The sequence below is a fragment of the Zootoca vivipara genome, chromosome 13, assembly GCF_963506605.1.
Source record: "Zootoca vivipara chromosome 13, rZooViv1.1, whole genome shotgun sequence".
Lineage (NCBI taxonomy): Eukaryota > Metazoa > Chordata > Lepidosauria > Squamata > Lacertidae > Zootoca > Zootoca vivipara.
The window spans coordinates 18,996,911-19,019,748 of record NC_083288.1 but is presented as its reverse complement, the minus strand read 5'-3'; the positions used below and the strand labels follow the sequence as shown (position 1 = coordinate 19,019,748).

Sequence of the window (22,838 nt, the reverse complement as noted above, 5' to 3'; positions counted from 1 at the left end):
AGTTCCTCCCAACATTCCTCTGCATCCAACCAGTCCATGACGTTCAGCAACATCTAGATCAGGCACCCCCAAACTGCGGCCCTCCAGATGTTTTGGCCTACAACTCCCATGATCCCTCGCTAGCAGGACCAGTGGTCAGGGAAGATGGGAATTGTAGTCCAAAACATCTGGAGGGTCGAAGTTTGGGGATGCCTGATCTAGAGGGCCAAAGGTTCCCCACATGAATTGGAGGAAGTCCATGTGACTCCCGCCCAAAGCCTCTTAAGAGTCAAGGACCACAAGGTGACAAAAAAAGGACGAGAACACAAGTCCCTCTCAATCTCTCCTCCTTTTATTTATTATGAAAGGCTCCTCTCATTTCGTCAACTGCTTCTCTTTTTTGCCACCTGCCAACCCCAGCTTTGATTCCTGGTGCAGGAGGCAGCACACGTGGAAACCTTCACATTGTTGATTTCAATTAAAACAAAACCTTTGATTTTTCTTTTAAAAAATATTCCAAGTTTCTTGGAGCCACACCAAACCAATGCCCTGCCCACACTCCCATAAAACCCCCTCTCCCCCAAAGCACAAGTCCATATCCGATAATAGGTGCTGGGGAGTAAGAGAATAAGTTAACAGTTTGTTCAGGTTGAGGTTTCCAAGAGAAGGACCCACTGCTGTCTTAATGTGAGGTTTTCTTGGCTGCTTTCCCGTATCTGGCATCCAGTCCAAGTCCTGCAGAGAAACAAGAGGGGAACGCGGCTTTAAGAGGCCATCCTCACAGCAGATAGGTTGTGTTCCTGTGTGTGCGCATGATTTTATTTACAATGAATGGGAGAGAGAAGTGCTTCTGCCTTCGCCCCCACCGGCCAGTTTCTCCCCAAGAGCCATGCTGGCTCTCAGAAGGCAAAACTGGCACCTTCAACGCTTCCCCTTCTCAGGCTAGGAGGCTGCCTCAAACAGGAAAGCTCCCTGCTTTTGTAGGGATGGTGAAAACATGACTCGTGTTGTGTGCAGGCTGCTTCAGCTGACCAACCCTGTAACCGACATGCAGTCGTTTCATTTCCATTTGGCTTTCTTTCTTTTTGTTCTTGTCTGCAGTTTTTAAGAAATTAAATGCAAATCTGTATATCTCTGGGTCTCCGCCCCTGTCCAAGCATGCACACACCTTCTCCTTCTTTGTGGGTGGGGCCATTTGCAATCCATAGTATAAATTTAAATATGATATATACATATACATATAGCCCCAGGAGAATATACTCCTCTTCAACCAGGCCTTTGGCTGATTAGTATTCTACAGTCCTTTCAATGTGTCTGTGCAAAGGGGTGGGGTAATGTTTTGCTGTTTGGTTTTTATTTATTTTCATGCTTTTATCCTGTATTTTATTCTGTGAACTACCCTGAGATCTTATGATGAAGGGTGGTATATCAACCAACCAACCAACCAACCAACCAACCAATCAATCAATCAATCAATCAATCAAATAAATAAATAAATAGCATGCAGCCTCCAACTGTTTTAATGGAATGACACACACTCTTTCTCCACACACACAAACACACATTTATGCTTATACATTATGCATATATACACACGTGATTCACACGACTAGCACAACCAGGAGCCGAGATCTTCTCTCTGACCACGGGGATCTATAGGACAGATGGTCCTATTTTCGTTATTCATTCTATGGTAGCCTCCTTTTCGATACCAATACGTATCCACGTGCCTTGTTATTAGGAACCAAAATCTGGGAAAGGGCACAATCTATTGCTCCCTTGGGGAGCCGCCGAGGGCCTGTAGGATGTTGTGAACCTCATTCCCTGTGGTTGGAGGGTGACGTGTGTGGAAAGCAGCCTCTGCAGAGCAAAGGGGCTATGGAACAGCTCTGTTGCTGTTGCAGACGGGCCTCTATGTAGAAAGCGTAACAGGGGCATCATGGTTGCCTTTGGATCCAATGCCCTCTGGCCACGTCCCCTGGATCTGGGATTACTTTCCCTCCCATTGCTAGTAAGCGAGGGGAGGTGGGGAACGCACAAACTTGCTCCCTCCCAACCTTTTGCCCTGGCTGGTGGAGAACGTAGCAGGGCTTACAAAGTGGAGGTTCCTCTGCCCAGTGGCAGACTCTCCCCAGCAATCCTTGATTTTACAGAGCATTGTAGCAATTAAATAAAACAGCTGCGGGACAAGACCCAGTTAGATGGTCCTTTCTTAAAAATGCTTTCTGAACAAAATAAATAAATAAATAAATAAATAAATAAATAATCCCCTGCCGCCGCCCCCCCCTCTGAAAAACTCACCTAAAAGCTTTTCTGCTTTCCGGGCGCCATAACCAAAAACTAAAACCCAAAAACCTTTCCCCCTGGGGAATCGGCCCAGATCGGCTCATCGGACAACCTCCCCTACCTCTGGTGCCCAGGAAAGGTGCAAGTTGGGTGCTGGTTGTGGAGCTTTGTACTTAGAAGAATGCAATTCCTGGAGAAGCTTGACATTACACAGTGCCAGGCAAATATTCCCCACCCGCCTCTTAATTTGCCCAGGCCTTCCAGCGTATTTTGTAATGGGTTTTTACTATTGTCTTTACAGCTCTGCATGGATTTTATTGATTTTATGGCTACTGCTCCCATGTATTTAATGCTTTATATGGAAATTTTTTATTGCCTTTTGTTATTCTGAATTGGATGCCACCCTGGGAATCTGTAAATAGATTTTTTTAAAATTAATAATAAAACCATTCCTCCCTCACCTCCCCAATGGATGGGGAGGAGAGAAGGATAGCACCGTCATGCCTACAGATCCTCATGGGGAGGGACTAGCCAGGCTCCCCCTCCCAACAGGAAATGCCCAGACTTAAGCACCAGACTTTTCTACCTTTGCAGGACTGCTTTGGCAGTTGCTAGGAATCGTAGAGTTGGAAGGGACCACAAGGGTCATCTATTCCAACCCCCTGCAAGGTGGGTCTCGAACCCATGACCCAGAAATCAAGAGTCTCGTGCTCTACTGACTGAGCTGCTGGAAACGGAGTCAAAACTCCCCCAGAAACAAAACGGAGCTGAAACTTACCGAGGAATACTAGGATGGTGCCCACCCACTGCAGGCCGGTGATCGGATTGGCAAACAGGATGACTGAAGCCAAGATGGTGAAGAATTTGCGGGTGGTGGTGACGATGGAGCAGGTCAGGGGCCCAAAGTATACCACAGTCATGAAGATGAAACTCTGCAACGAGACAGGGGCAGATGCGCAGTCAGGCTGGAAATGCGGGAACAAACAACAGCAACATGGATTTTACATCCTCCCAGGTGGTTTTGCAGCAGGACGCAACAGTGGGTTATACGGCCCTTTCACCTTGGAGTACTGGGAAGAGGTAGTGCTGCTTTTCACCCACCTGGGCCAAAAAGATTTGGGCAGAGTTTCCTTTTTCAGAGGCCATGCGCTCCGCTCCCTCTTAGGAGTAGAAGGGAATGTGGCAGCAGCCTTGCTGCTGAAGCACAGAAGTCCAAGCAAAGAGGAAAAGCAGGGGCTCGATTCCCACACGTTGCAAGGAGCCAAATGGGTGGCTTCTGAACCCGGCATGGGAGCAGAAAGGCAAAAGGCACTCTCTTGTTGATTTGCAAAAGGGCAGAGCAGAAGGGATCTAGGTGAAAGGTGTGAAGATGAAAGCCCAGCTGCAGAACACGCAAGGAAATGGCCCCTCCGAGCACACGCAGAATGTCTTTCCCTTGCCAGCAAAGTGTCAAAAGCCAGACTGCAGGAACAGGATGAAGAGGCAGAGCCTTAAGAACACCCCACAAAATGGCCTAAGCTGCAGTCTTTGGGAATCATCTGCAGGAGTTAACAGGCACCTGTAGTGCACAGGACCAATGGGAGAAGATACACAGAGATTGTCCCCTCCTGACCCACATGATGAAGGCAAAGACCCTCGTGTATTCCTGCAGGGCTTGTCTTGGGGCACCTTAAAGACCAACAAATTTATTGTGGCTTCCATGGACACCACTCACCCACCCTGACAAATGGTAACAACAGAAGTCCCTAAAAAACAAAATAATTAATTATTATATGCCACCACTGCTGCTAGAATCTTATTGGCACAAAGGCGGAGAGCAAGTAAGGTACCCACCAAGGAAGAGTGGCAGATTAAAATGATTGAATATGCTGAATTGGCAGGTATAACGAATAGGGTAAGAGAAAAGGATGATAAAGACTATAAGGAGGATTGGAGAATGTTTATTGAATATTTTAAGAACCAGTATAAACAAGTAAATAACCTAGCAGGTCTTGAGTAAATCCAGCAGAATAGAAGTTAATAGAATTTAATAGAGGGAGGAAGAAATTAGAAGATTAAAAATTTGGAATATGCAATTTAATAGAAAAATAAAGAAACCGGGAAAAGGGTGGAAGGGAAGTCACCAGGTATTTTGTTGTATTCAGTTAGTCATAGAATCATAGAGTTGGAAGAGACCAAAAGGGCCATCCAGTCCAACCCCCTGCCAAGCAGGAAACACCATCAAAGCATGCTTGACATATGCCTGTCAAGCCTCTGCTTAAAGACCTCCAAAGAAGGAGACTCCACCACACTCCTTGGCAGCAAGTTCCACTGCCAAACAGCTCTTACTGTCAGGAAGTTCTTCCTAATGTTTAGGTGGAATCTTCTTCCTTGTAGTTTGAATCCATTGCTCCGTGTCCGCTTCTCTGGAGCAGCAGAAAACAACCTTTCTCCCTCCTCTATATGACATCCTTTTATATATTTGAACATGGCTATCATATCACCCCTTAACCTTCTCTTCTCCAGGCTAAACATACCCAGCTCCCTAAGCCGTTCCTCATAAGGCATTGTTTCCAGGCCTTTGACCATTTTGGTTGCCCTCTTCTGACTGACATGAAAGTTGTACAACTGGGGGTGGAGGGAAGGGGACGTGGGATGTTATTTTCTTCTTTTCTGTCTATTAAAAATGCAAATAAAAATAGATAGACAGACAGACAGATGCAGGAAGTGTAGTCTTCAGCTCGCAGGTAGACATGGGTGTATTCAGAAGCTGGCATTAAATGGCCATGGAATGGAAGGAGGCCATGGCATGCAAAATGAGCGGTGGCGCTTTACTAAAAGTAGAGATACGATAACAGCTTAACATCAGTAGTGAGAAAGCAACCACTGCTTCCATTCAGGCCCAAATTAAGAGAATTAAATGATGCACAGGAAGACCTTTTCCATGAGCAGTGGGAAACCCTATCAGGATAACCTAGAATTTGCTCTATGGTGGTGAAGTGCATATTGGGAAGGGCGTCTCACTCTGGAAATAGTCTCATGAACAACCTAACCGGAAATCCATGTACTTCAAGCAGCAGACTTTACCCTACCTTTCGCCCAACACTGTGAGAACAGAACAAGGGTTAACACACACATCCTGGGCTGGTTAAAATGAAGAAATGCACGGCACAGAATAGCAAACGCACACCACTCACCTGGCCCAGGGCGCTTGTCAGGCCAAAGAGGAGGATGTTGTAGATGATGCTGGGATAACGCTCAGTGAAACTCAGGAATTCCCAAAGCTCTCCTGTAAACAAGATACCTGCAAAAGGAGGGGGGTGTTTAGAAAAAATGGAATATACTCTCCTCTGTCTGCTTTAATCAGCAGATGTTCAAAGTTATCTGGCCTCAACTGCTGTGATGGATCAGGCCGGCAATCTACTGGGCTCAACGGTCTCACTTGACTGGGACTGGCCAGTTGACAATATTCAACCATCGAATCTGGATGGTTCAAAACCATAAAATATTGGCTGGGGAGAAACCTGGACCTGGAAGAAACTGCTCTCTTTGTGTGTTTTAGGTGTGCATTCGGAATATGCCAGAAAGGTAACTGCAGCTGTGTTCACACGCATCTGTGTGTATTGTTTTTCTAAATATTTCTTCCCATCTTTTTCTTCCGTCATTAAACTTGAGGCAGTGTATGCAGGGTTCACAGATAAGGCTTCCATCCCGGCACAGACCAGAACCAGACAAGCAATATAAGAGAAAAATCTAAATCGCCAATAGCAACAGTTTATCAGAATAAATCAAAATAATTTGTGTGTGTTTGTGTGATCATAAAAGATGAAATAGAAACCATATAAAAGCATTCTGATTCTATTGGTGGTTTGGGTGTTCTCTCACATGTTTGTTCAGAATTCAACTCTCTCCTTTTTTTTCCACTTCAGCCACTAAGTGCCTTTAAATTTTCCTAGGCAAAACATATATTTATGCTTACTGCTCAATCTTCCCTTCACACTCAGGCGGGGGGTAAAAATAGGCAGGTGTGTCCTGAAAAAGCTTGCAGGATAAGGCTACGTCTAACCAGAACAGTTACACTTCATAAAGCCTAAGATCCTACAGCTCCTCAATGAAAATGAGAGAAGTGTGCTGTGGGAGAACAGGGGCTCTTCTTGAACAAACATATCCCATTGTTCCCAAGCTCTTTGGTGATATGGACATTAGCAGAGGACACGCCCCCCTGCTCCATTTCCGAAAACAAAGGAAGATGACTCAGTATCGCCAGTTATCTAACAATGATCCTGTGTGGAGCAGAGGTGCTGCTCCTGTTCATAACACCTGGAAGCACATGGTGGAATCTCCTAACTCGCCCTGAGAAAACTGCCCTCCTCTTTTTTATTTGGTATGGTGACCAGACTACAAAATGAAGGTGCTTTTTGTCATTTAGGAAGGGAGCTTGCCGGCTTCCTTGAATACATGGAAACTGAAATTTTTCCCCAGTGGCTGCTTTCACATCTTCCAAAAGGAACACACCCCATACACGTGTGTGTGTGTGTGTGTGTGTGTGTGTGTGTGTGTGTGTACTGCTTAAGACAGGCATGTGTTACCTGCGGCCCTCCAGATGTTTTGGCCTACAACTCCCATGATCCCTAGCTAGCAGGACCAGTGGTTGGGGAAGATGGGAATTGTAGTCCAAAACATCTGGAGGGCCGCAGGTTTGACATGCCTGGCTTAAGAGGTTACGCATACAGATAAACAGCATGTAAGTTATGTGAAATATATAAATAAGCTGCAAGGATTGGGATGAAATTAAAGCACTGAATCCTCTCCCATCCCTGGAAAGACACACTGCAAAGTGATTCCTTTCCACTTCAGTCCCACCTTCCTGGTCCCTCTTCCTGTGCCCAAGTGGCTGGGGACTCCCTCACAACTACTTTTAACTATGGCAGCCTCGTCTGCAGGCAATTCAGGCTCCAAGTATTTCCATCCACTTTCAACCAGCATTCTGCATCCTCTGCCATCTCCTGTTCCACAAGGAATCTCCTATTCCTGGGTCCTCATCCTGCCTAACCTCACAGGTTAAGTCTGCAACGCTGCAACCTGCATCTGGAAGAGGAAAAAGCCAGTCTCTCTTGCTCCTTGCTCAATGAGCTATTTTTGAATTCAACGTGCCTGCCTAGCTGCTCCAGGTTTTCTCATCTGCCATCACATGCAAAAGCCTCCAGCCACCTTCAACAGAGAGAAAATGAATGGAGCAGAAGCCTCCGTTTTTCTGTACCAGAGAGGCCAAAGGCAGCATACAAAGCATTCAAATTAGGCAGCATACAAAGCATTCAAATTAGGCCCTACTGGGCCTCCCCACTTGGTTCGCAAGGCCGTCTTGGTTAGAGCATGCTGCTGATAACGCCAAGGTTGCCGGTTCAATCCTTATAAGGGACAGCTGCATTGCAGGGGGTTGGACTAGATGATCTGCAGGGTCCCTTCCAACTTTACAATTCAATGGTTCTACATAGCAGATAATTAAGTCTTTATTGTCAAAGATAACACCGTCACTCTGGATACCTACGCACACCAATCTAGCGTCTAGGCAGCTATTCCTAGATCCGCACTCTATGGAGCAGCTGCAGCAACACAGGACCAATTCCGCTCCACCGGTTTATGTGCCTTCTCCCGATGGACTGCGTGCACATAGCCAGAGACTATGCCTGCGTAGAAACGTCCTCTGCTCCTCCCTTCTCAACCCCCTCTTGGTTCTGGGAGACAGTGTTGCAGAAGAGGGTAGGGAACATAGCTGCCAAGTTATCCCTTTTTTAAAGGGATTTTCCCTTATGCTGAATAGGCTTCCTCGCGAGAAAAGGGAAAACTTGGCAGCTATGGTAGGGAAGCACTTGCCCCCTTCACTTTCCCAACCTGCCTCTTCCACCTCTTCTTCTGACTCATCCTGTGGCTCCACTCTCCAGCTCTGAAGCTTCCCCCTGCCTCTTGCCTCTTGGTACAGATCCCTACAAGCCACTGTCTCCTCTCCCGAGACAGACTCCGGCCCCGCTTCCCCGTGGCACACTCACCAGCATCCTGCCAGTCCCTGACAGCCAAGCATACCTACACCTGCGTGACATCAAGCATGGGGCAGGTAAAGCTGTAGCAGGGTCAAGAGGCAGTTTGCAAACACTGCCCATCAGCTGCAGCCTCCCCCTCCTAAAATCTCAGAGGCAAGGGACGGGAAAGGTCCCAATCGCAAGGTAACGTCACTATCCTCCCGAGACCAGCTTCTAGGCCAGGAGTGGGAAACTTTGTGGCCCTCCCTATTATATTGGACTACAATTCCCATCAGCCTCAGCCAACATGGCCAGTGGTCAGGGATGACGGGGGCTGTAGTCCAGGAGCACTACGAGGGTGACAGCTTCCCCACTTCTGCTCTAGGCCACCAAGAGGTGACGCAGTTAAGGATGTGCCGCCAGGAGGGATGGTCTGGTGTGCTGTCAAAAGATTGGCATTTGAGAAAAAAGTAATAAATAAAGCGAAAATAAATTGCTAGCTGAACCTCACATAGCCTCAAAGACCATAAAGACTGGTTTGCCTTTCGGTATTTATTTGTATATGCTATTTGCTTGACGTTTGGTTTTGGTTTCTGTGTCAGCGTTTGTATATGGTTCTCTTATTGTTTTCTTTTTGTACTAATAATATTTGATTGAAACTTGATTGAATCTTGTGCCCTTGCGTGCTGCTTGTATTGTATTGAACCTCACATTCAGGCTGATACCCTTCCTCTTCCAGTCAGGAAGACGCCTTCTCACAGGTTAGACTGTTTAACAAACCCTGCAAGGCTGGTGTTTTCTGTATTTGGGGTTTTTTTTTGCCTGTCACTGTGGACCACAGCTTGACTGGAGAAGCCGTACAGTTTAATATGAAGTTTGAAGACGACAGGCCAACCGGCTTCCTTTGCAGCTTCTACGGAATTCATTTTAACACACTGCCTTGTTTTAAAATAATATACAGGGGAACAATCATTCTCCAAATTACTTTGGCTGCAAGGGACTGCTCCTTTTCATTAATTATCAGCTGTTTCTCCTAAGGCAGCCTCAGTGGAGAGGTCTAACAATTGCATGCGGTGTGTGTGTGTGTGTGTGTGTGTGTGTGTGTGTGTGTGTGTGTGTGTGTAAAGGCAAACTGCAAGGGTTTAACTCTTGGAAGCCTAGCAGAATGTGAAAACCACCCAGGTTGCTGGAACGAGGGAGACGCCAAACGGCGGAAATAGGCTGTTGCTGCCAAGTTGCAATGGGACCCCAGGCAAAACCGAGTTGTGCACAGGAATGGTCTTTTGGGAAGGGGAGTCCTACAGTTGGCACAAGCACCACTCCATGGCCATGTGGAGAACTGCACAGCAGTCGCAACTCATGGGAGGCAGCCGTCAACATATTCAGAATTGGAAGGGACCACGAGGGTCATCTCGTCCAACCCCCTGCAATGCAGGAATCTTTTGCTCAATGCAGGGCTCGAACCCACAACCCTGAGATTAACAGCCGCATGCTCTACCGAATGAGCTATGCAGTTTATTTAAACTGGCTTGCTGGGCAGTCTAGCTGCCAACCAAGGAAAGGTTCGCCCTAGTTCAACAAATAGCAATTTGGGCATGGAAACGGGTTCCTGCAGGTGAATTTACTGGACCCAGGCATGTTGTGTATGAGCAGGAAGCGGGGAAAGACCATATCCATCAATGGGATAAGAAAATGCACATCCCCGTGCCTTACATGCCACAAGGACGTATCCAAGGCTGGTGTACTAACCAGGCTTAGACCTTCACCCCTTTTGCAGGTACAGCCACATGCACTTAGCATTTGGCTGCTTCCATGATGGTGCAGATCAGGGCTACCGAGGTCAAACCAGGCTTTCCTGCTCCCCCACCCCCCCACTCCCTGTGCCACAAGAAAGTGCTTACCGGCTCCGAGGAACAAAGTAGACCACAGATTGACGTTCAGCATCATGTGATTGGAACCAGTCTGGTAATGAGCTCTCATGTGGTCCTGAGACACTCCGGTCAGTCCATCCAAGGTCAAGGACAGCAACTAGGGTGGGTGAGAGAGGGAGAAATTAGACACACATGTACGACTGCTGAGTACAGGACACTGGGCTGAACAAAACCTGCTTAGCAAGGGGATTAGCAACACACACATTTCCCCACAAGCACAACACTCAAACGCAGATATGCCACATCTGGTTCTGCAGCGCAGAAATGGGTGGTGTTTTCCAACTGCAGCTTTAAAGAAGGGCCAATATCCAGCCTTTAGAGTGGGAAAGCTAACACATCCAGGCAGTTACTAAATATCTCCAACTCTCACACACAGCTTCCCAAACACTTATTCCTGCCTCCTCGCCTTCCATACCTGCCTTATCTTAAACTTAAAAGGAAAAGTAACAAAAAATACATTTATGTTCACTGATGACGCAAGCTACTCTATAAGGTGGCCTCCGTTTCCATAAAAGTGTATGGATTAAGGCACAGGGAGGGAAGCCCACCACCAAGTCAGCTTATGAATTTAAATCTCCCCCCACCCCAATTTTCACTCTATGGGGCTACCCAACTGCCAAACAAAGTAAATGAGCAAAAGATCTTTTTGCACCCGTTATTTATTACCATATTCAAATGTGCGCATGAGTGTGGCCTATATGGTTGGCCACACCCACCCTGGGCCATGCAGCTCCTGGAGGTGTGGCAAGGAGCAGCCTGGTCCTCCATAGGAGAAAGGTTAGCCACCCTGGTTTAAAATCTGGACACATTTTAAGAATGCGCCCCTTCCCCAAGGTAAACCCCTTGCATCACAGCAGCTTCCTTTCGTTGTTGCAGCTTCATCACAATGCTATGCACCAGGATAGTGGGAATGTGCCTTGTTTGTCTCACCCCCTGCCAACCTCACCCCCTGCCACCATCCACATGTTGCTGTAGGCCCAAAGGGGGGACTCTTCTGCACCACCCAGGCATGCTCCCCATGCAATTTGCCACTGATTGTAGGCACCGACAGGCCCAGACTGGAAAGGCTGTGACAGAAGGAGAGGGCCCAAAGAGCACTGGCCACTCTATCCACAAGGGAGCAGAAAAAGGAACCAAGAACAGACAAAGGAAGAACAAATGAAAAATCCCTTCCAAGATAGCATTCCCACCTTTTCTATTTTGCCGTGCCTATAGTGCTAGAACACTCTAGGAGAGGTGGGCAGAGCCAATGTAAACAGGATTCCCCCTTCTTCCAATATAGGAGAAAGGGCTGTATTATAGGTGAAATGTGAGCACGATCAGAACCCATAGAAAATGACTCACACAAGAAGTGATCAACTAGAGCGTCCCATTCAGCGTTGAGGTATTGAAGGCCTTAACACACAGAAGCCTCTCAATAGTCATTGAATGATAGAATCATAGAGTTGGAAGGGACCCTGAGGATCATCTAGTCCAGGCATCCCCAAACTGCGGCCCTCCAGATGTTTTGGCCTACAACTCCCATGATCCCTAGCTAAGAGGACCAGTGGTCAGGGATGATGGGAATTGTAGTCCAAAACATCTGGAGGGCCAAAGTCTGGGGATGCCTGATCTAGTCCAAGCCCCTGCAATGCAGGACTATGCAGCTTCCCAAGCAGGGATCAAACCTGCAACCTTGGCATTATCAGCACCACACTCTAACCAACAGAGCTATCCAGGCTCCTGGATAGCAAGGTGGGAACTGAACCAGAAGCCTCAGTCTAACATCTGGAGGGCCACAGGTTCCCCGCCCCATGGCAGAAAAAAACTCCCCGTTGCAGTCAGCCCTCCAAGTGTGCTAATAAATTAACCACCACCCACCCAGTTCAGCATGGCTGACTGTGCCAGCCTTGTATTTAAGCATGTGCTTGGCAGCCCCAGAGAGCAAGGCATTGCATGCAAGTGAGTGAGTGGACTGGCCACAGAGGGACTGAGAACTCCTTACCTCCTCTGTGCCCAGCAGAGAAACTGAGTGGGTTGCCAGAGGACAGAAGGACCCCCCCCCCCTTTCATGGGCATCCAGCACAGAAATGCAGCAGGCTGCTGCAAAATGGATGGAGTTCTCACCCCAGTAGGCTAATACAGTGGTACCTCGTTTAAGTACACAATTGGTTCCGGAAGTCTGTACTTAACCTGAAGCGTACTTAACCTGAAGCGAACTTTCCCATTGAAAGTTATGGAAAGTGGATTAATCTGTTCCAGACGAGTCTGCGGAGTACCTATTGAAAGTACTCAAACCGAAGCGTACTTAAACCGAGGCATGACTGTAAAGAAGGAAGGAGGAAGGAAGTGGCAAGCTATAACTTGTGCGGACTTATTTTACAAGGGTGATTTAACGGTCCCAGGCATGGGTACCCCTCCTGCTGCGTCCCACACCAATTGAGCACCCTGCCACAGACTTACTAATGCTCAGGGGCTTACCAGCAGGAGTTCTCCATACCCAAAGAGGTGGTCGTCCCCGACGTCTCCTCCCTTTTTTGGTTTGTACATGAACAGGGCCACGCCTGTGACGATCAGCAAGACACACAGGTATTTGGACAAGGGGTACTTCTTCCTTAGCACCGTCACCCCCAGGAGCATGACTGGAGAGAAAGGAAGGAACCATGGTGGGTGTGTTTGGAAATATAACCAGCTTTTGACCCTTGCAGACTCTGTGGCATCGGCTTGCGTGCTGCGGCAATGTTGCTTCCCAAAGAGCAGGAGACACAGGCCAGTCTCAAGAACAGGAACTGTCACACTGAGTCCAAGTGACGCTCCAAACCTGCTGAGTCTCTGCCTGGTTCTGCGAGAATATGGCCTTGGAAAAGGCCCCGGTCAAAGGAACAAAAGATGCTTGCAGATCTGCATCTGGAGGGATCCCACAAGGCTACAAAATGTGGGTTGGCATTGCCCAGCCTGGCTTTTACAGGCTCCCTTCCCTCCCCAGGAATCAATCTGTGGGGAGGACCCAAAATGAATTACCCAACCCTGTTGGATACACAATGGTTCTCAAACTTTCCCCCCTGGGCCACACTTCCAGAATAAATTTTGCTCGTGCCACACCAAGCTGTTTATTGATAAGAAATATTTTGGAAAACAAAAAGGAACTCCTAGCGGTGCCTGATTCATAACATAAAACACAACTACTTTATAATATGATCCTGGGGCATCCAGAAAGTATAAAACATTGCAGCTGCATAAGAACACAAATCCCCCCAAAATATGATGATAAATGACCCTCTAGTGTGAGCCTGCCTTTGCCTGGTAATCTCATTTATATTAGGTCTAATTAAATGTTTCTTTGATTGCCCTTGAATTTTCCAACCCTACTTGCCATCCTCTCCTGCTGCCCCATTGCAGTGTACCACTCCACGAGAGAACCACTGTATTAACAAGAACCCTTTCTAAAAGGTATGCACATTTCCAGTTCCTACTTCAGGGCTCCACAGGTGTCTGCGGTAGAACCTCTTATTAGTATGCAATGTTCTTGTAAAGAAAACAAAAAAGGGAGAGACGTTGCACGTTCTTTGTAGTTCATGAAAATCTTTAATAAAAACTATTTCAAAAACAGAAAAGAAAAGAAGAACCTGCACTGTATCAGGCGCTGTGCTTCATTAGTTATCATCTAAGCCACCTTTCCCTCCAAGCAGCTTAGAACAGCCTGTATTATATGAGGCTTCCAGCCCACCCTTTACTTTCAGAGGTGTCTCTGGAGCCCTTGAACCGCCCTCTAACCCCCCCCCCTCTGCTGCTCAGGTTGGCTTTAGGTGTGTGGCATTAAGGGTCACTTTTAATTTGATTTGTGGTTATTTAATATTTAGCACAGTTTCCAATTTCATTCAGCTGCATTGTTTGTAAAGTGTTGCTACCTACCCAATCCTTCTGATGGATGCGACAGAATGCATCAATACCTGAAGTGAAGCACTGGAGGGGTTGCCTTTGACATGGGAGAAATTTAGGTTGAGATTTCCACTCAGGTCAGACAGTCACTGGCTGCGCTTGGGGAAGCCATTACCTTTCTGCCTAGCCTACCACTCAGGGCTGCTTGAGGAAAACATGCCATTCTAGGCTCATTAAAGAGACGGCAGGCAGCAAGGTCTCAAGAGCCTTCCCTTCCTTCCTTGCCATTCCGGTCCTTACCCCTGACTTTTGGGGTGAAGACTGAATCTGGGAAGCAAACGTAGCAAAACCAAGCAGCAGGCATGCAGATTTTGTCGATATGCTCAACTCATCTGCACAGTTGCTCTGCAAAGCATGAAACATGGTTCTGGTTACCGGCACAGGGGCTACTTACCTGGAATAGGTTTACAGGACTTCCCCAGCACCTACGTGGGAGAAAAGGGAGAGATTTATTTAGACCTAACATTCCATAGCCTAACCTTTAGCAGCATCAGCCAGTGCTTGAGTCAACTCTACCCCGGAGAAAAACTGATGCTTGATGTGCAGAAGATACTCATTGAACAGAAATGAAGAATCTCTGTTCTTTCCTTTTGCAAGCTTATCACATCCAGCACTCTCTTTAAGCTTCTAGTCCTTAATTTTAAAAGCTCTCACACTCTGTGCTCTACCTCTACTTAATACTCTCTTCCTCCTTTCCTTCTTCGCTAACTCATTCTTCCCTCTCCACTATTACAAAATCACACCCCTCCCTCTTTTACATCGCCTGCCAAATCTTCCTAGTGGTGTTACTGGCCATTCCTGCTTGGCTTCTACATTCCTGAAGCCATGGCTTTCTCGGAATGCCAGCTCCTCCCCTACCTGCAGTGTTTTGTCCCTTGCACACATCTCCAATCATGCTCATCCCTTTCAGCAATCCCAGAAAGGCCATGGCCCCTGCTTTGGAACCATGGCTGGTGCAAAAGGCTGTCTGGGTTAAGCAAAATGCCTGGGTTCACAAGCCAAGGGAGGGCTTGCTGAAACAACTGGGCCATCACTCTCACCTTTGTGCCATGTGTCCAGGCACCTCTCTCACAGTCTTCTGTCTCTGTTACCACATTGCAGGAGACTCGGGGAACAGAGGATATTGTCACTTTGCTCTGGGTTGCAGAAAAGCTTTAAGCAGCTTATGCTACTTCCAACTTTACTGGAAGAGGAGCAGACAGTGAAAGACCCCATAAACCTCTGCAAGAAAAAGTGTGCAGGGGCCTGTGTGTGTAACAGAGAGATGAGGGGGATCTGGGTGAATGTTGAAGTGGGGTGTATGCTGGTCTGGCTGCTTTCCTTTTAATATGGGTATCCCCAAATCCTGGAACAAGCCTTCTTTGGCAGATTCTAAGCACCAAACACTTCTAAGGTAGTTACCAAAAAGGCAGGCAAAATGGTTTGCTCTACTGCTGATATCTCCACTTGGAGGGTCACACTGTTGAGAACCTCTTATTACTCTCGTCTCATTTAAGCACCACTATTTTAGAACCATCATGGAAGAACATCACGTCCGACACATTTATGCAGCTGGTATCCTGCTTTCAATATATTCTCTTTGTTGTTCCCTGGGCTTAAGGTATCACACATGCTGCAGTGAGAAGGCTGCCAAGCTGTGCACCAGAAAGCAGGAGACATCCCATTTCCCAGACCCTCTTCATCTCCTGCCAACCCCCTTGCTTCCAGCAACCTCCCCTTCACCTGAGTTGGGTAGTTGACAAATTGCAGGGCGGAGTTGCTGGAGACCATGGCACCCAGGTAGGAGAGAGAGCAAGCTGCATATAGCCAGTTCTGTGTCCGATCCACCTTGACGCTGTCAAAAAACTGGATCACTTGGGGGAGAAAAAGGTGAAAGAAACAGGCATGTTGGCAACAAAGCAAGAGCAGGCCAACCAACGGCAGAGCTGCATGGCCCTGGCTTTCATATGCAAAAGGGGAAATGGTTAAGGTGCTCAGGCCTCTAAACTCTAAAACAGGCATAGGCAAACTCGGCCCTCCAGATGTTTTGGGACTACAACTCCCATCCCTGACCACTGGTCCTGTTAGGTAGGCATGATATGAGTTGTAGTCCCAAAACATCTGGAGGGCAGAGTTTGTCTATGCCTGCTCTAAAACCTAAACATGGAATAGAGGCAAAGCTGTATCTGGGAGGACCACACAGGGATACTTTGGTGCAAATCAGCAGCATTCTAACACTTGTTTCAGGGGGGGTGGGGAGAGCCAGAAACCAAAGAGTCTTCTGTATGGTTTCTTACAGCCAAACAAGACATTACACATGCAATTTTCTCACAATGCTCTTAAAAGAGAGCAGCACCAGAGCCCTGTAAAATTGATTGCACCAGCATCTGGGATGGTAGGCAACAGAGGGCACACAATCCTTTCCCCCTCAGCCATTTTTTTCTGATCAAATCACCCTACCCTGTCCCCCGCACCCATCCATGAAATCTCTCTGGAGTATCCAGCAGGCCAATATTTTTTTAAGGAGGGGAGGGAGGAAGATAAAGGGGGCTAAGTTCAGCTGCTTGATGGTAAGACTAACTCTCCCTTCCACATGCAATGGTAGTGGTGCTGAGGAAACGGGTACACTTGAAAGAGTGTACAACCTTCTGCTACCTTTTCTGAAGCCATTTTTGAATGGGGAGAAAAAGAAAAAAGGAACAGAGAAGTCTTCTGCGTAACTTTTTGCCCTACCATATTTTGAGTTTTCAAAACCAAAAGGCAAGTGGCGGGAGAGAAAGAAAACCACACAAGCAATAGGAATTCTCATTCACCTGCTCCTCCCTTCCTCAAGAGAAACTTGATGAGGGTGATGCAGAGGTATCAAAAGGGAACTGAATTTCCTATCTGGATTTAAAACAGCCAACCAAATCTCTGGCTGCAGGTGTTATTCAGAATCAGGCCGAAGCAACTCCTTCCTGCAAAGGGTGTGCTTCAAACCCCAGTGGGTTTTTACAAAAAACTTTCAGAAGCAAGGGTTAGGGCAAAGGGCTCAGAGCAGCCACATTACTAATTTCTTGGGAAATACAGTGGTGGTTAGCATATTGGGTTAGGACCCAAGAAGCTAGGGTTCAAATCCCCACTCAGTCATAGAACCTCAATGGGAGAAATCAGGCCAGTCACAGCATACCTCAGAGTTCTTGTGAAGATAAAATGGTTAGGGGGAGAGCCACACATACCACCTTGAGCTCCTTGGTGGAAAGGTGGAATAAAAAGGTAGTAATATAGAGGACGAGATGGTTGGACAGTGTTCTCGGAGCTACGAACATGAGTTTGACCAAATTGCGGGAGGCAGTGGAAGACAGGAGTGCCTGGCGTGCTCTGGTCCATGGTGTCACGAAGAGTCGGACATGACTAAACGACTAAACAACAACAACAACAACAACATATAAATAAGTACTTACACAGTTTGGCGAAAATGGCATTGATCACACATTGGATGAAGACCAAAGACAGAGCATATCTGAACTTTTCCTGCTTTGCGCCTTCCCCATATTTGCCTCTCGTACTGCAGGAAAACCAAATTGAGAGGGGAGCGTCAGTTGCAAAGGAAAAGACATCAAATGACTCAACTTATTAACACGTGGCAGTAGCAAAGGGTAGGCATGCACTAGTTTTACAGTGGATTGAACATCTGAGATAGGTCAAGGTACATTTACTTCTTTTTTCAGTGAGCCAAACTCCATCAGGATCTCTCTCCTCCCCCCCCCAGGTGCAGTCATGGGTAACTGAGGGGAACGAAACACAGGAATGCAATTGCTGGATTGCACTTGTGTCCCCATGAGGAGAACACACAAACTGTAGCTCTTCTCAGATCTGCGTGGTTTCTTGCAGGGCTACAAGACAGCAGCTGCTTTGGAAACAGAACAACTGCTTTGGAAACAGACCAACTCAAGCCCAACTCTTGAAAGTGCTTTAACTGTGGAGGAGGTAGGGGAGAAATAAGATCAAAGCCAAATAATGAGGCAGGGAGGCACAGGGAGAGGAAACACATACTCCCAGATAGCTCATAACTGAAATACTGGGGAATCTGCATTACTTCAGTAGCTTAGGACCTCATCAGATCTAAATCCGGCCCTGCACAGAAGTTCTACAAGGAGCAATGACAGCAATCGTTAAGGGGAAAGTCGGGGTGGGGTTTGGGAGAGGGAGAGAGAGGAAGGCTCCCCAACCCCAAGTCAGTGGAGAGAGACGGGGGGGCTACGTTGCGAAGGTAGGAAGAAGACGTGTGCATATTGGAGGAGGAGGAGGCTTTGAGGTCGCCACCAAGCAACCACTCAAAGCCACCGGCGCGTGCCGTGCGTGGCTTCGGGGCAACTTACATTGTCTCCTGTAGGACGCCGTACCAGAAGTAGCAAACGAAGACTCCCAGGCAGCAGAGCGGCAGACGAAACCGCTCAGGGAACAGCGCGCTGCCGCCGCCTCCGGGCCCGCCGTTCACCCCCATGACAGGCCCTGGAACCGTTCCCGGCGCCGGCAGCCTCAGCGCCGGCAGCTCCACGCAAACATCCCTCAGCGGCGCCGCCGGCGGGGGGAAAGAGGGCCTCATAGAGGCGGCTGCGACGGCAGCCCGGAAAGACCCCCGCCGACTCCCGGCCGGGAGCTGCCCTCCGCGGCGCCTGACGACGACGAGGAGGACGCCGTTTGAACGAAGGTCGGCCGAGCCGCGCGCGGGTTCGCTTGGAGGGGTCTTCTCTGCCGCTGTTCCGGAGCGCCCACGTTGTTTTCTCCGTGCTTGTTACGCGCCTCTTCAGGCGCCGCTGAGGACAGCACCTCGGCGGGGCCTAGAAGGAAGCGGGCGGCAGGATTAGACGTCGTCAAATGTGGCTCGTCGCGATGGTTCGGGAGGCGGAGCTCGCGGGGAAGGTCTTTCGCCTCGTGTCGGAGCCTTATTGCTGGTTCTGGGAGAGGGCGGAGCCGCGGGGGGCAGCGGCTAGGCGGCACGGTAACGCGAGGATGCGGGATACACGTGTCAGGGCTCCCTAAAGGACACGCGTTTGCTGCTGCAGTAAATTACTCATTGCACTTATTTACCGCCTTCCTTCTTTCTCCCACCCCCACATAATTATGATTGAGGAGGAATAAACGAAGCAGCGCCTGCACAGATACTAAGTGCAGAGTCCTGGCGGGATGCCACTTCCAGTCCCCTCTGGTATGGCGCCTTCAATTTTATGCACAAGACACACAAGCTGGTTTTTCATACTGGCTAGCCTTCATCTTAACCTAAAATTACCCCCGTCCTCCTGGGCTTTTGGTTGAGCTGGGAGCTGACCATGCGCCTTCCTAACCGCTGCTTCTGATTTTCTAATGTTTAATGGCTCAATAAACCTAGCAAATTAAATCCCTTTTAGGGAAGTTACCCTGATTAAACCCTGCCTTTTACGACCCAAAGTGGCCTGTTTTGCTTAAGAAAACTGATATGCCCCTTGATCATAAAAATCCTGAACAAAAACTTCAGTGGTCGTGGTGACTCCCTTTGAAGCTTATATGCTGTCTCAGTTGAACACGTCTTTATAGAAGTTACCTGGCTCCCAAATGTCTCTCCTCTGCTTCTCCAAGTTCAGCATGCTATGCAGCCATTGTTGCCATCTACTACTGTTACTCGTCTCTGAACTCATTGGGATGGCCTTGATGTGACATGGGAAAAATGATGTGGCAGTCACAAACCTCCCATCAGCCAAAGTCCACAGCCTCCTGGGAAAAAAATGTTTTGGCTCTTCTGCTCCTCTATGTTTAACATGCATTGTTACCAGTCTCTGAGCTCATTAGGATGGTCTTGACATCATCAGGAAAGGTGGTGTATACTTAAAGCCTGTAATTCACTGAAATCCACAGCCTCCTAAAGTATATTATTCCCAGTTTAAGCCAAACTCTTTCACTAGATCTGGTTACAGGTAGGTAGCAGTGTTGGTCTGCCGTAGTCGAACCAAAATAAAAAAAAATCCTTCCAGTAGCACCTTAAAGGTAAAGGGACAGCATACAGCTTCTGGGTCATGTGGCCAGCATGACTAAGCCGCCAGGAGCTCATCCCGTTGTGGGGATTCGAACCACTGAACTTCTGATCGACAAGCCCTAGACTCGGTGGTTTAACCAACCCACAGCACCACCTGCATCCCTCCCAGTAGCACCTTAGAGGCCAACTAAGTTTGTCATTGGTTTGAGCTTTCGTGTGCATGCATGTGGTCTCTAAGGTTCTACTGGAAGGATTTTTTTATTTTCTTTCACTAGAGATTAGTTAATAGGTTTAACTGATGGGATAACAAGCACATACCAACCCAAGAATATGTTATCCATCTGTAGATTTCTTACTCTTTTTATAGAGCTGCAAGTGTGTCCAACACTCCATCCAATCCCACTGACCAATCTCTACTTCTCAGACAAGGCACAGTACAGATACTTTAGATACCCAACAATTTTATTTTTTAAATTGGTTTAAACACCAAAATCTGCAAAAGCCTCTCAAAAGACAAGGCAGTGATCCTCCAAGGCGAACATTCTTCCTTAAGCTTTTGTGATACATTAAAATTTACAAAACTTCAAAAGTAGCTGCAAAAATACTGTTTTCAAATAGAAAATATAGTTTCCATCTCAGGTTCAAGAAAAACTTTTCAATGCAATCCAGAGGCTTAGCAACAAGACGAGTCGCTTTCATTTCTAATACTTTGCAATCAAGGCATCACCAGGTTTAAGGCCTTTCACAGTTGTGCTGTGGGGGGTGGGGATGTGGGTGGCCTAAAATGTATGGTAAGTTTAAGTGAACCATGGGGTCTTTGGAGTGCTCTGTGCATTAAAAAGTAGGGTTAAAGCTGAGCAGATCCCCGACTCATCAGCCAGAATTGTAGTAGTGTCAGACCTAACTGGACTGGCCAAATCATTACAATTAAAAAAAGGAAGGAAGTGGATTTGATATGCTAAGAGCTGCATTCCACCAGGGAACTTTAGACATTGTTCTGGCTTCAGCATCAGTTTCCTTTGCCAGAACTGTTGCAAGAAATCTCCTCAAGAGGTCCACTGGAAAAGATGTCTGGGGAGTGTGTGAAGGGGGGGGGGGGGGAGAGAGAGAACATTCCCTTATTCTTACTCCATAAGGGAAGGGAGTAAGACCTCAATAAAGGCACACAAGCTGAATTTCTGTCAGTTCAACTTCTAACTGTTACAGCATGATTGGAAGAGAAAATGCTTCTTTCAAGCATTTAGCTGTGTTCCAGTAATGCTAGTCCCATAGAGTGCAGGGCAGGATGCAAAATAATCTCTGGATGTCTCATTCCCTGGAAACAGATTGCCCAGCACAACTCTTGCCCAGCAGCCATCTGCTAGAGCAGCGTACACCAGTTCCTCTGGATACATGTAAACCCTTTCATCCTCCCTAGTCGGCGGAAAGCCTGAGACACATCCTTAGGATAATTAAAAACAAAACAAAACATACATGAGCTCTTGCCTCACCCAGCAAGCAAACAAGAGGAGGAAAAACCCGGTAGCTTATAGTGTGTATATTCCATCAGAGAGGATGAGGTGCTCTTTGGACATCGCAATAGGACAGTGACATGAACTTGTAGGGAAATGAAGTGCTTTTAAGTACCAGGAGTCAAAAGGGGGAAAACTACTGCGGCTGGAGAAAAGTCCAGTAGCAGTCTGCGTTTTTTTAAGGCAGTTGCTGGAGGACTTGTGTCCTAGAAGTGCTCTGTTCTCTCCATTCCAAGGCACTCTTCTCCACAGGCCATGGAGGGACCACAAATTCATTTTGGGTCTGCCCCTCTCCCTGAGCTTCAGACAACCAGGGAGCTGTGGAAGAGGACGGTGTCTTCAGCCTGGTGCCGCTTCCAAGTCTCCAAGCTCAGCGGAGGCGATTTTGGGTTCTCGCTGAAGTCGTCTCCCCTCGAGTCTTTCCGCAAACTGAGGATTGGGACCGTGTGAGTGGGCTGGCAGAACGTGCCCGGTGGCATGGGGCTGGGAGAGGAAGAGAAGTCTCTGAACAGGAAGTCCACACTGGGAATAAAAGGCTTCACCAGGCTGAATCGACAAAAGGCAGAGCCAGTTGGGTTGAAGTGAACTTTGTTCTTGTCGGGACAGGAGGGCAGGAAAGTCTGATCAGGGCCTGGAGGCCTGGAGAGGGAGAAACCACAAGGAGAAAAAGATGAGGAATGCAAGGATTGATGCCATCAACTGGCTGAGAGTTTCAACTGGTTGTTGTAAAGATCCTTTATACAGTGGGAACAGCAAGGAAGAGTGTGTGAAGGAGGAGAATCTGTGACATTCCTTGGTTTTGCACTTTGGGACATGGGCGGGGAATCTGCGGTCCAACAACACCTGCAGGGTTCAACTCGCATCAGGCCCAGCCATCGTGACTGATGGTTAGGAATGCTGAGGGCTGGTTGGTAGGTTGGATCGTGATGTTTCCCCAACCCCTGTGGGCCACTCGCATGTCAATCACTTGACATCACCGCAACATTTGGAAAAGCATTCCTCCCTGCACCATTTGCTGTTTAACCTTTCAGCCAACAGGCTCTTATAGAAAGCCAGGGTTTGCGGCCATGGCCAGTCAGCTGCTTGTTCTTGGCAGGTAGGGCTTGCTGTCAGTGCCAATCAGGGGTACACTTTAAGGCTCGCAGGTCTTCATTTGTCCCACACATATGACATCAGGTGGATGGGTGTGAATTTTGGGGGAAGCAGCCTCAAGGGCTAAATTAGGGCCTCCTAATTTGGACCACAG

At 47.8% G+C, this 22,838-nt stretch overlaps 2 protein-coding genes across 4 annotated transcripts in view; both read right to left on the bottom strand.

Moving 5' to 3' along the window:
- Positions 1 to 309: 309 nt before the first annotated feature.
- On the bottom strand, positions 310 to 18,692 carry SLC35B1 (solute carrier family 35 member B1). The gene is made up of 9 exons (XM_035135191.2): positions 18,451 to 18,692; positions 17,533 to 17,636; positions 15,833 to 15,963; positions 14,505 to 14,535; positions 12,653 to 12,813; positions 10,163 to 10,289; positions 5,442 to 5,548; positions 3,044 to 3,197; positions 310 to 714 (listed from the first exon to the last, which is right to left on the bottom strand). Exons 1-9 carry the CDS (start codon positions 18,675 to 18,677, stop codon positions 662 to 664), a joined length of 1,095 nt encoding a protein of 364 aa, XP_034991082.1. The 5' UTR covers positions 18,678 to 18,692; the 3' UTR covers positions 310 to 661.
- Positions 18,693 to 18,735: 43 nt separating this feature from the next.
- The window catches only part of FAM117A (family with sequence similarity 117 member A), a 37,573-nt gene continuing 33,470 nt past the window's right edge, over positions 18,736 to 22,838 (bottom strand). For 2 of the 3 annotated variants that reach the window (XR_009558449.1, XR_009558450.1), the window contains exons 8-9: positions 19,653 to 22,231; positions 18,736 to 18,912 (exon numbers count right to left, since the gene is read on the bottom strand). Coding sequence is in view for 1 of the 3 variants with exons in the window: in XM_035135409.2 (XP_034991300.1) it covers positions 21,895 to 22,231 (337 nt within the window). In the remaining 2 variants the exon portion in view is untranslated. Of the gene's footprint in view, positions 22,232 to 22,838 lie in introns of all 3 variants that reach the window. The other variant, XM_035135409.2, reaches the window with a different exon arrangement.

Excerpts from the sequence above, each read along its gene's own strand:
- SLC35B1 (XM_035135191.2), bottom strand. The coding sequence starts at position 18,677 with ATGAGGCCCTCTTTCCCCCCGCCGGCGGCGCCGCTGAGGGATGTTTGC. Across the intron at positions 17,637-18,450 it reads GGCGTCCTACAGGAGACAAT|TACGAGAGGCAAATATGGGG; the intron begins GTAAGTTGCCCC and ends GTTTTCCTGCAG. Across the intron at positions 10,290-12,652 it reads GGTATGGAGAACTCCTGCTG|TTGCTGTCCTTGACCTTGGA; the intron begins GTAAGCCCCTGA and ends CACCCACCCTAG.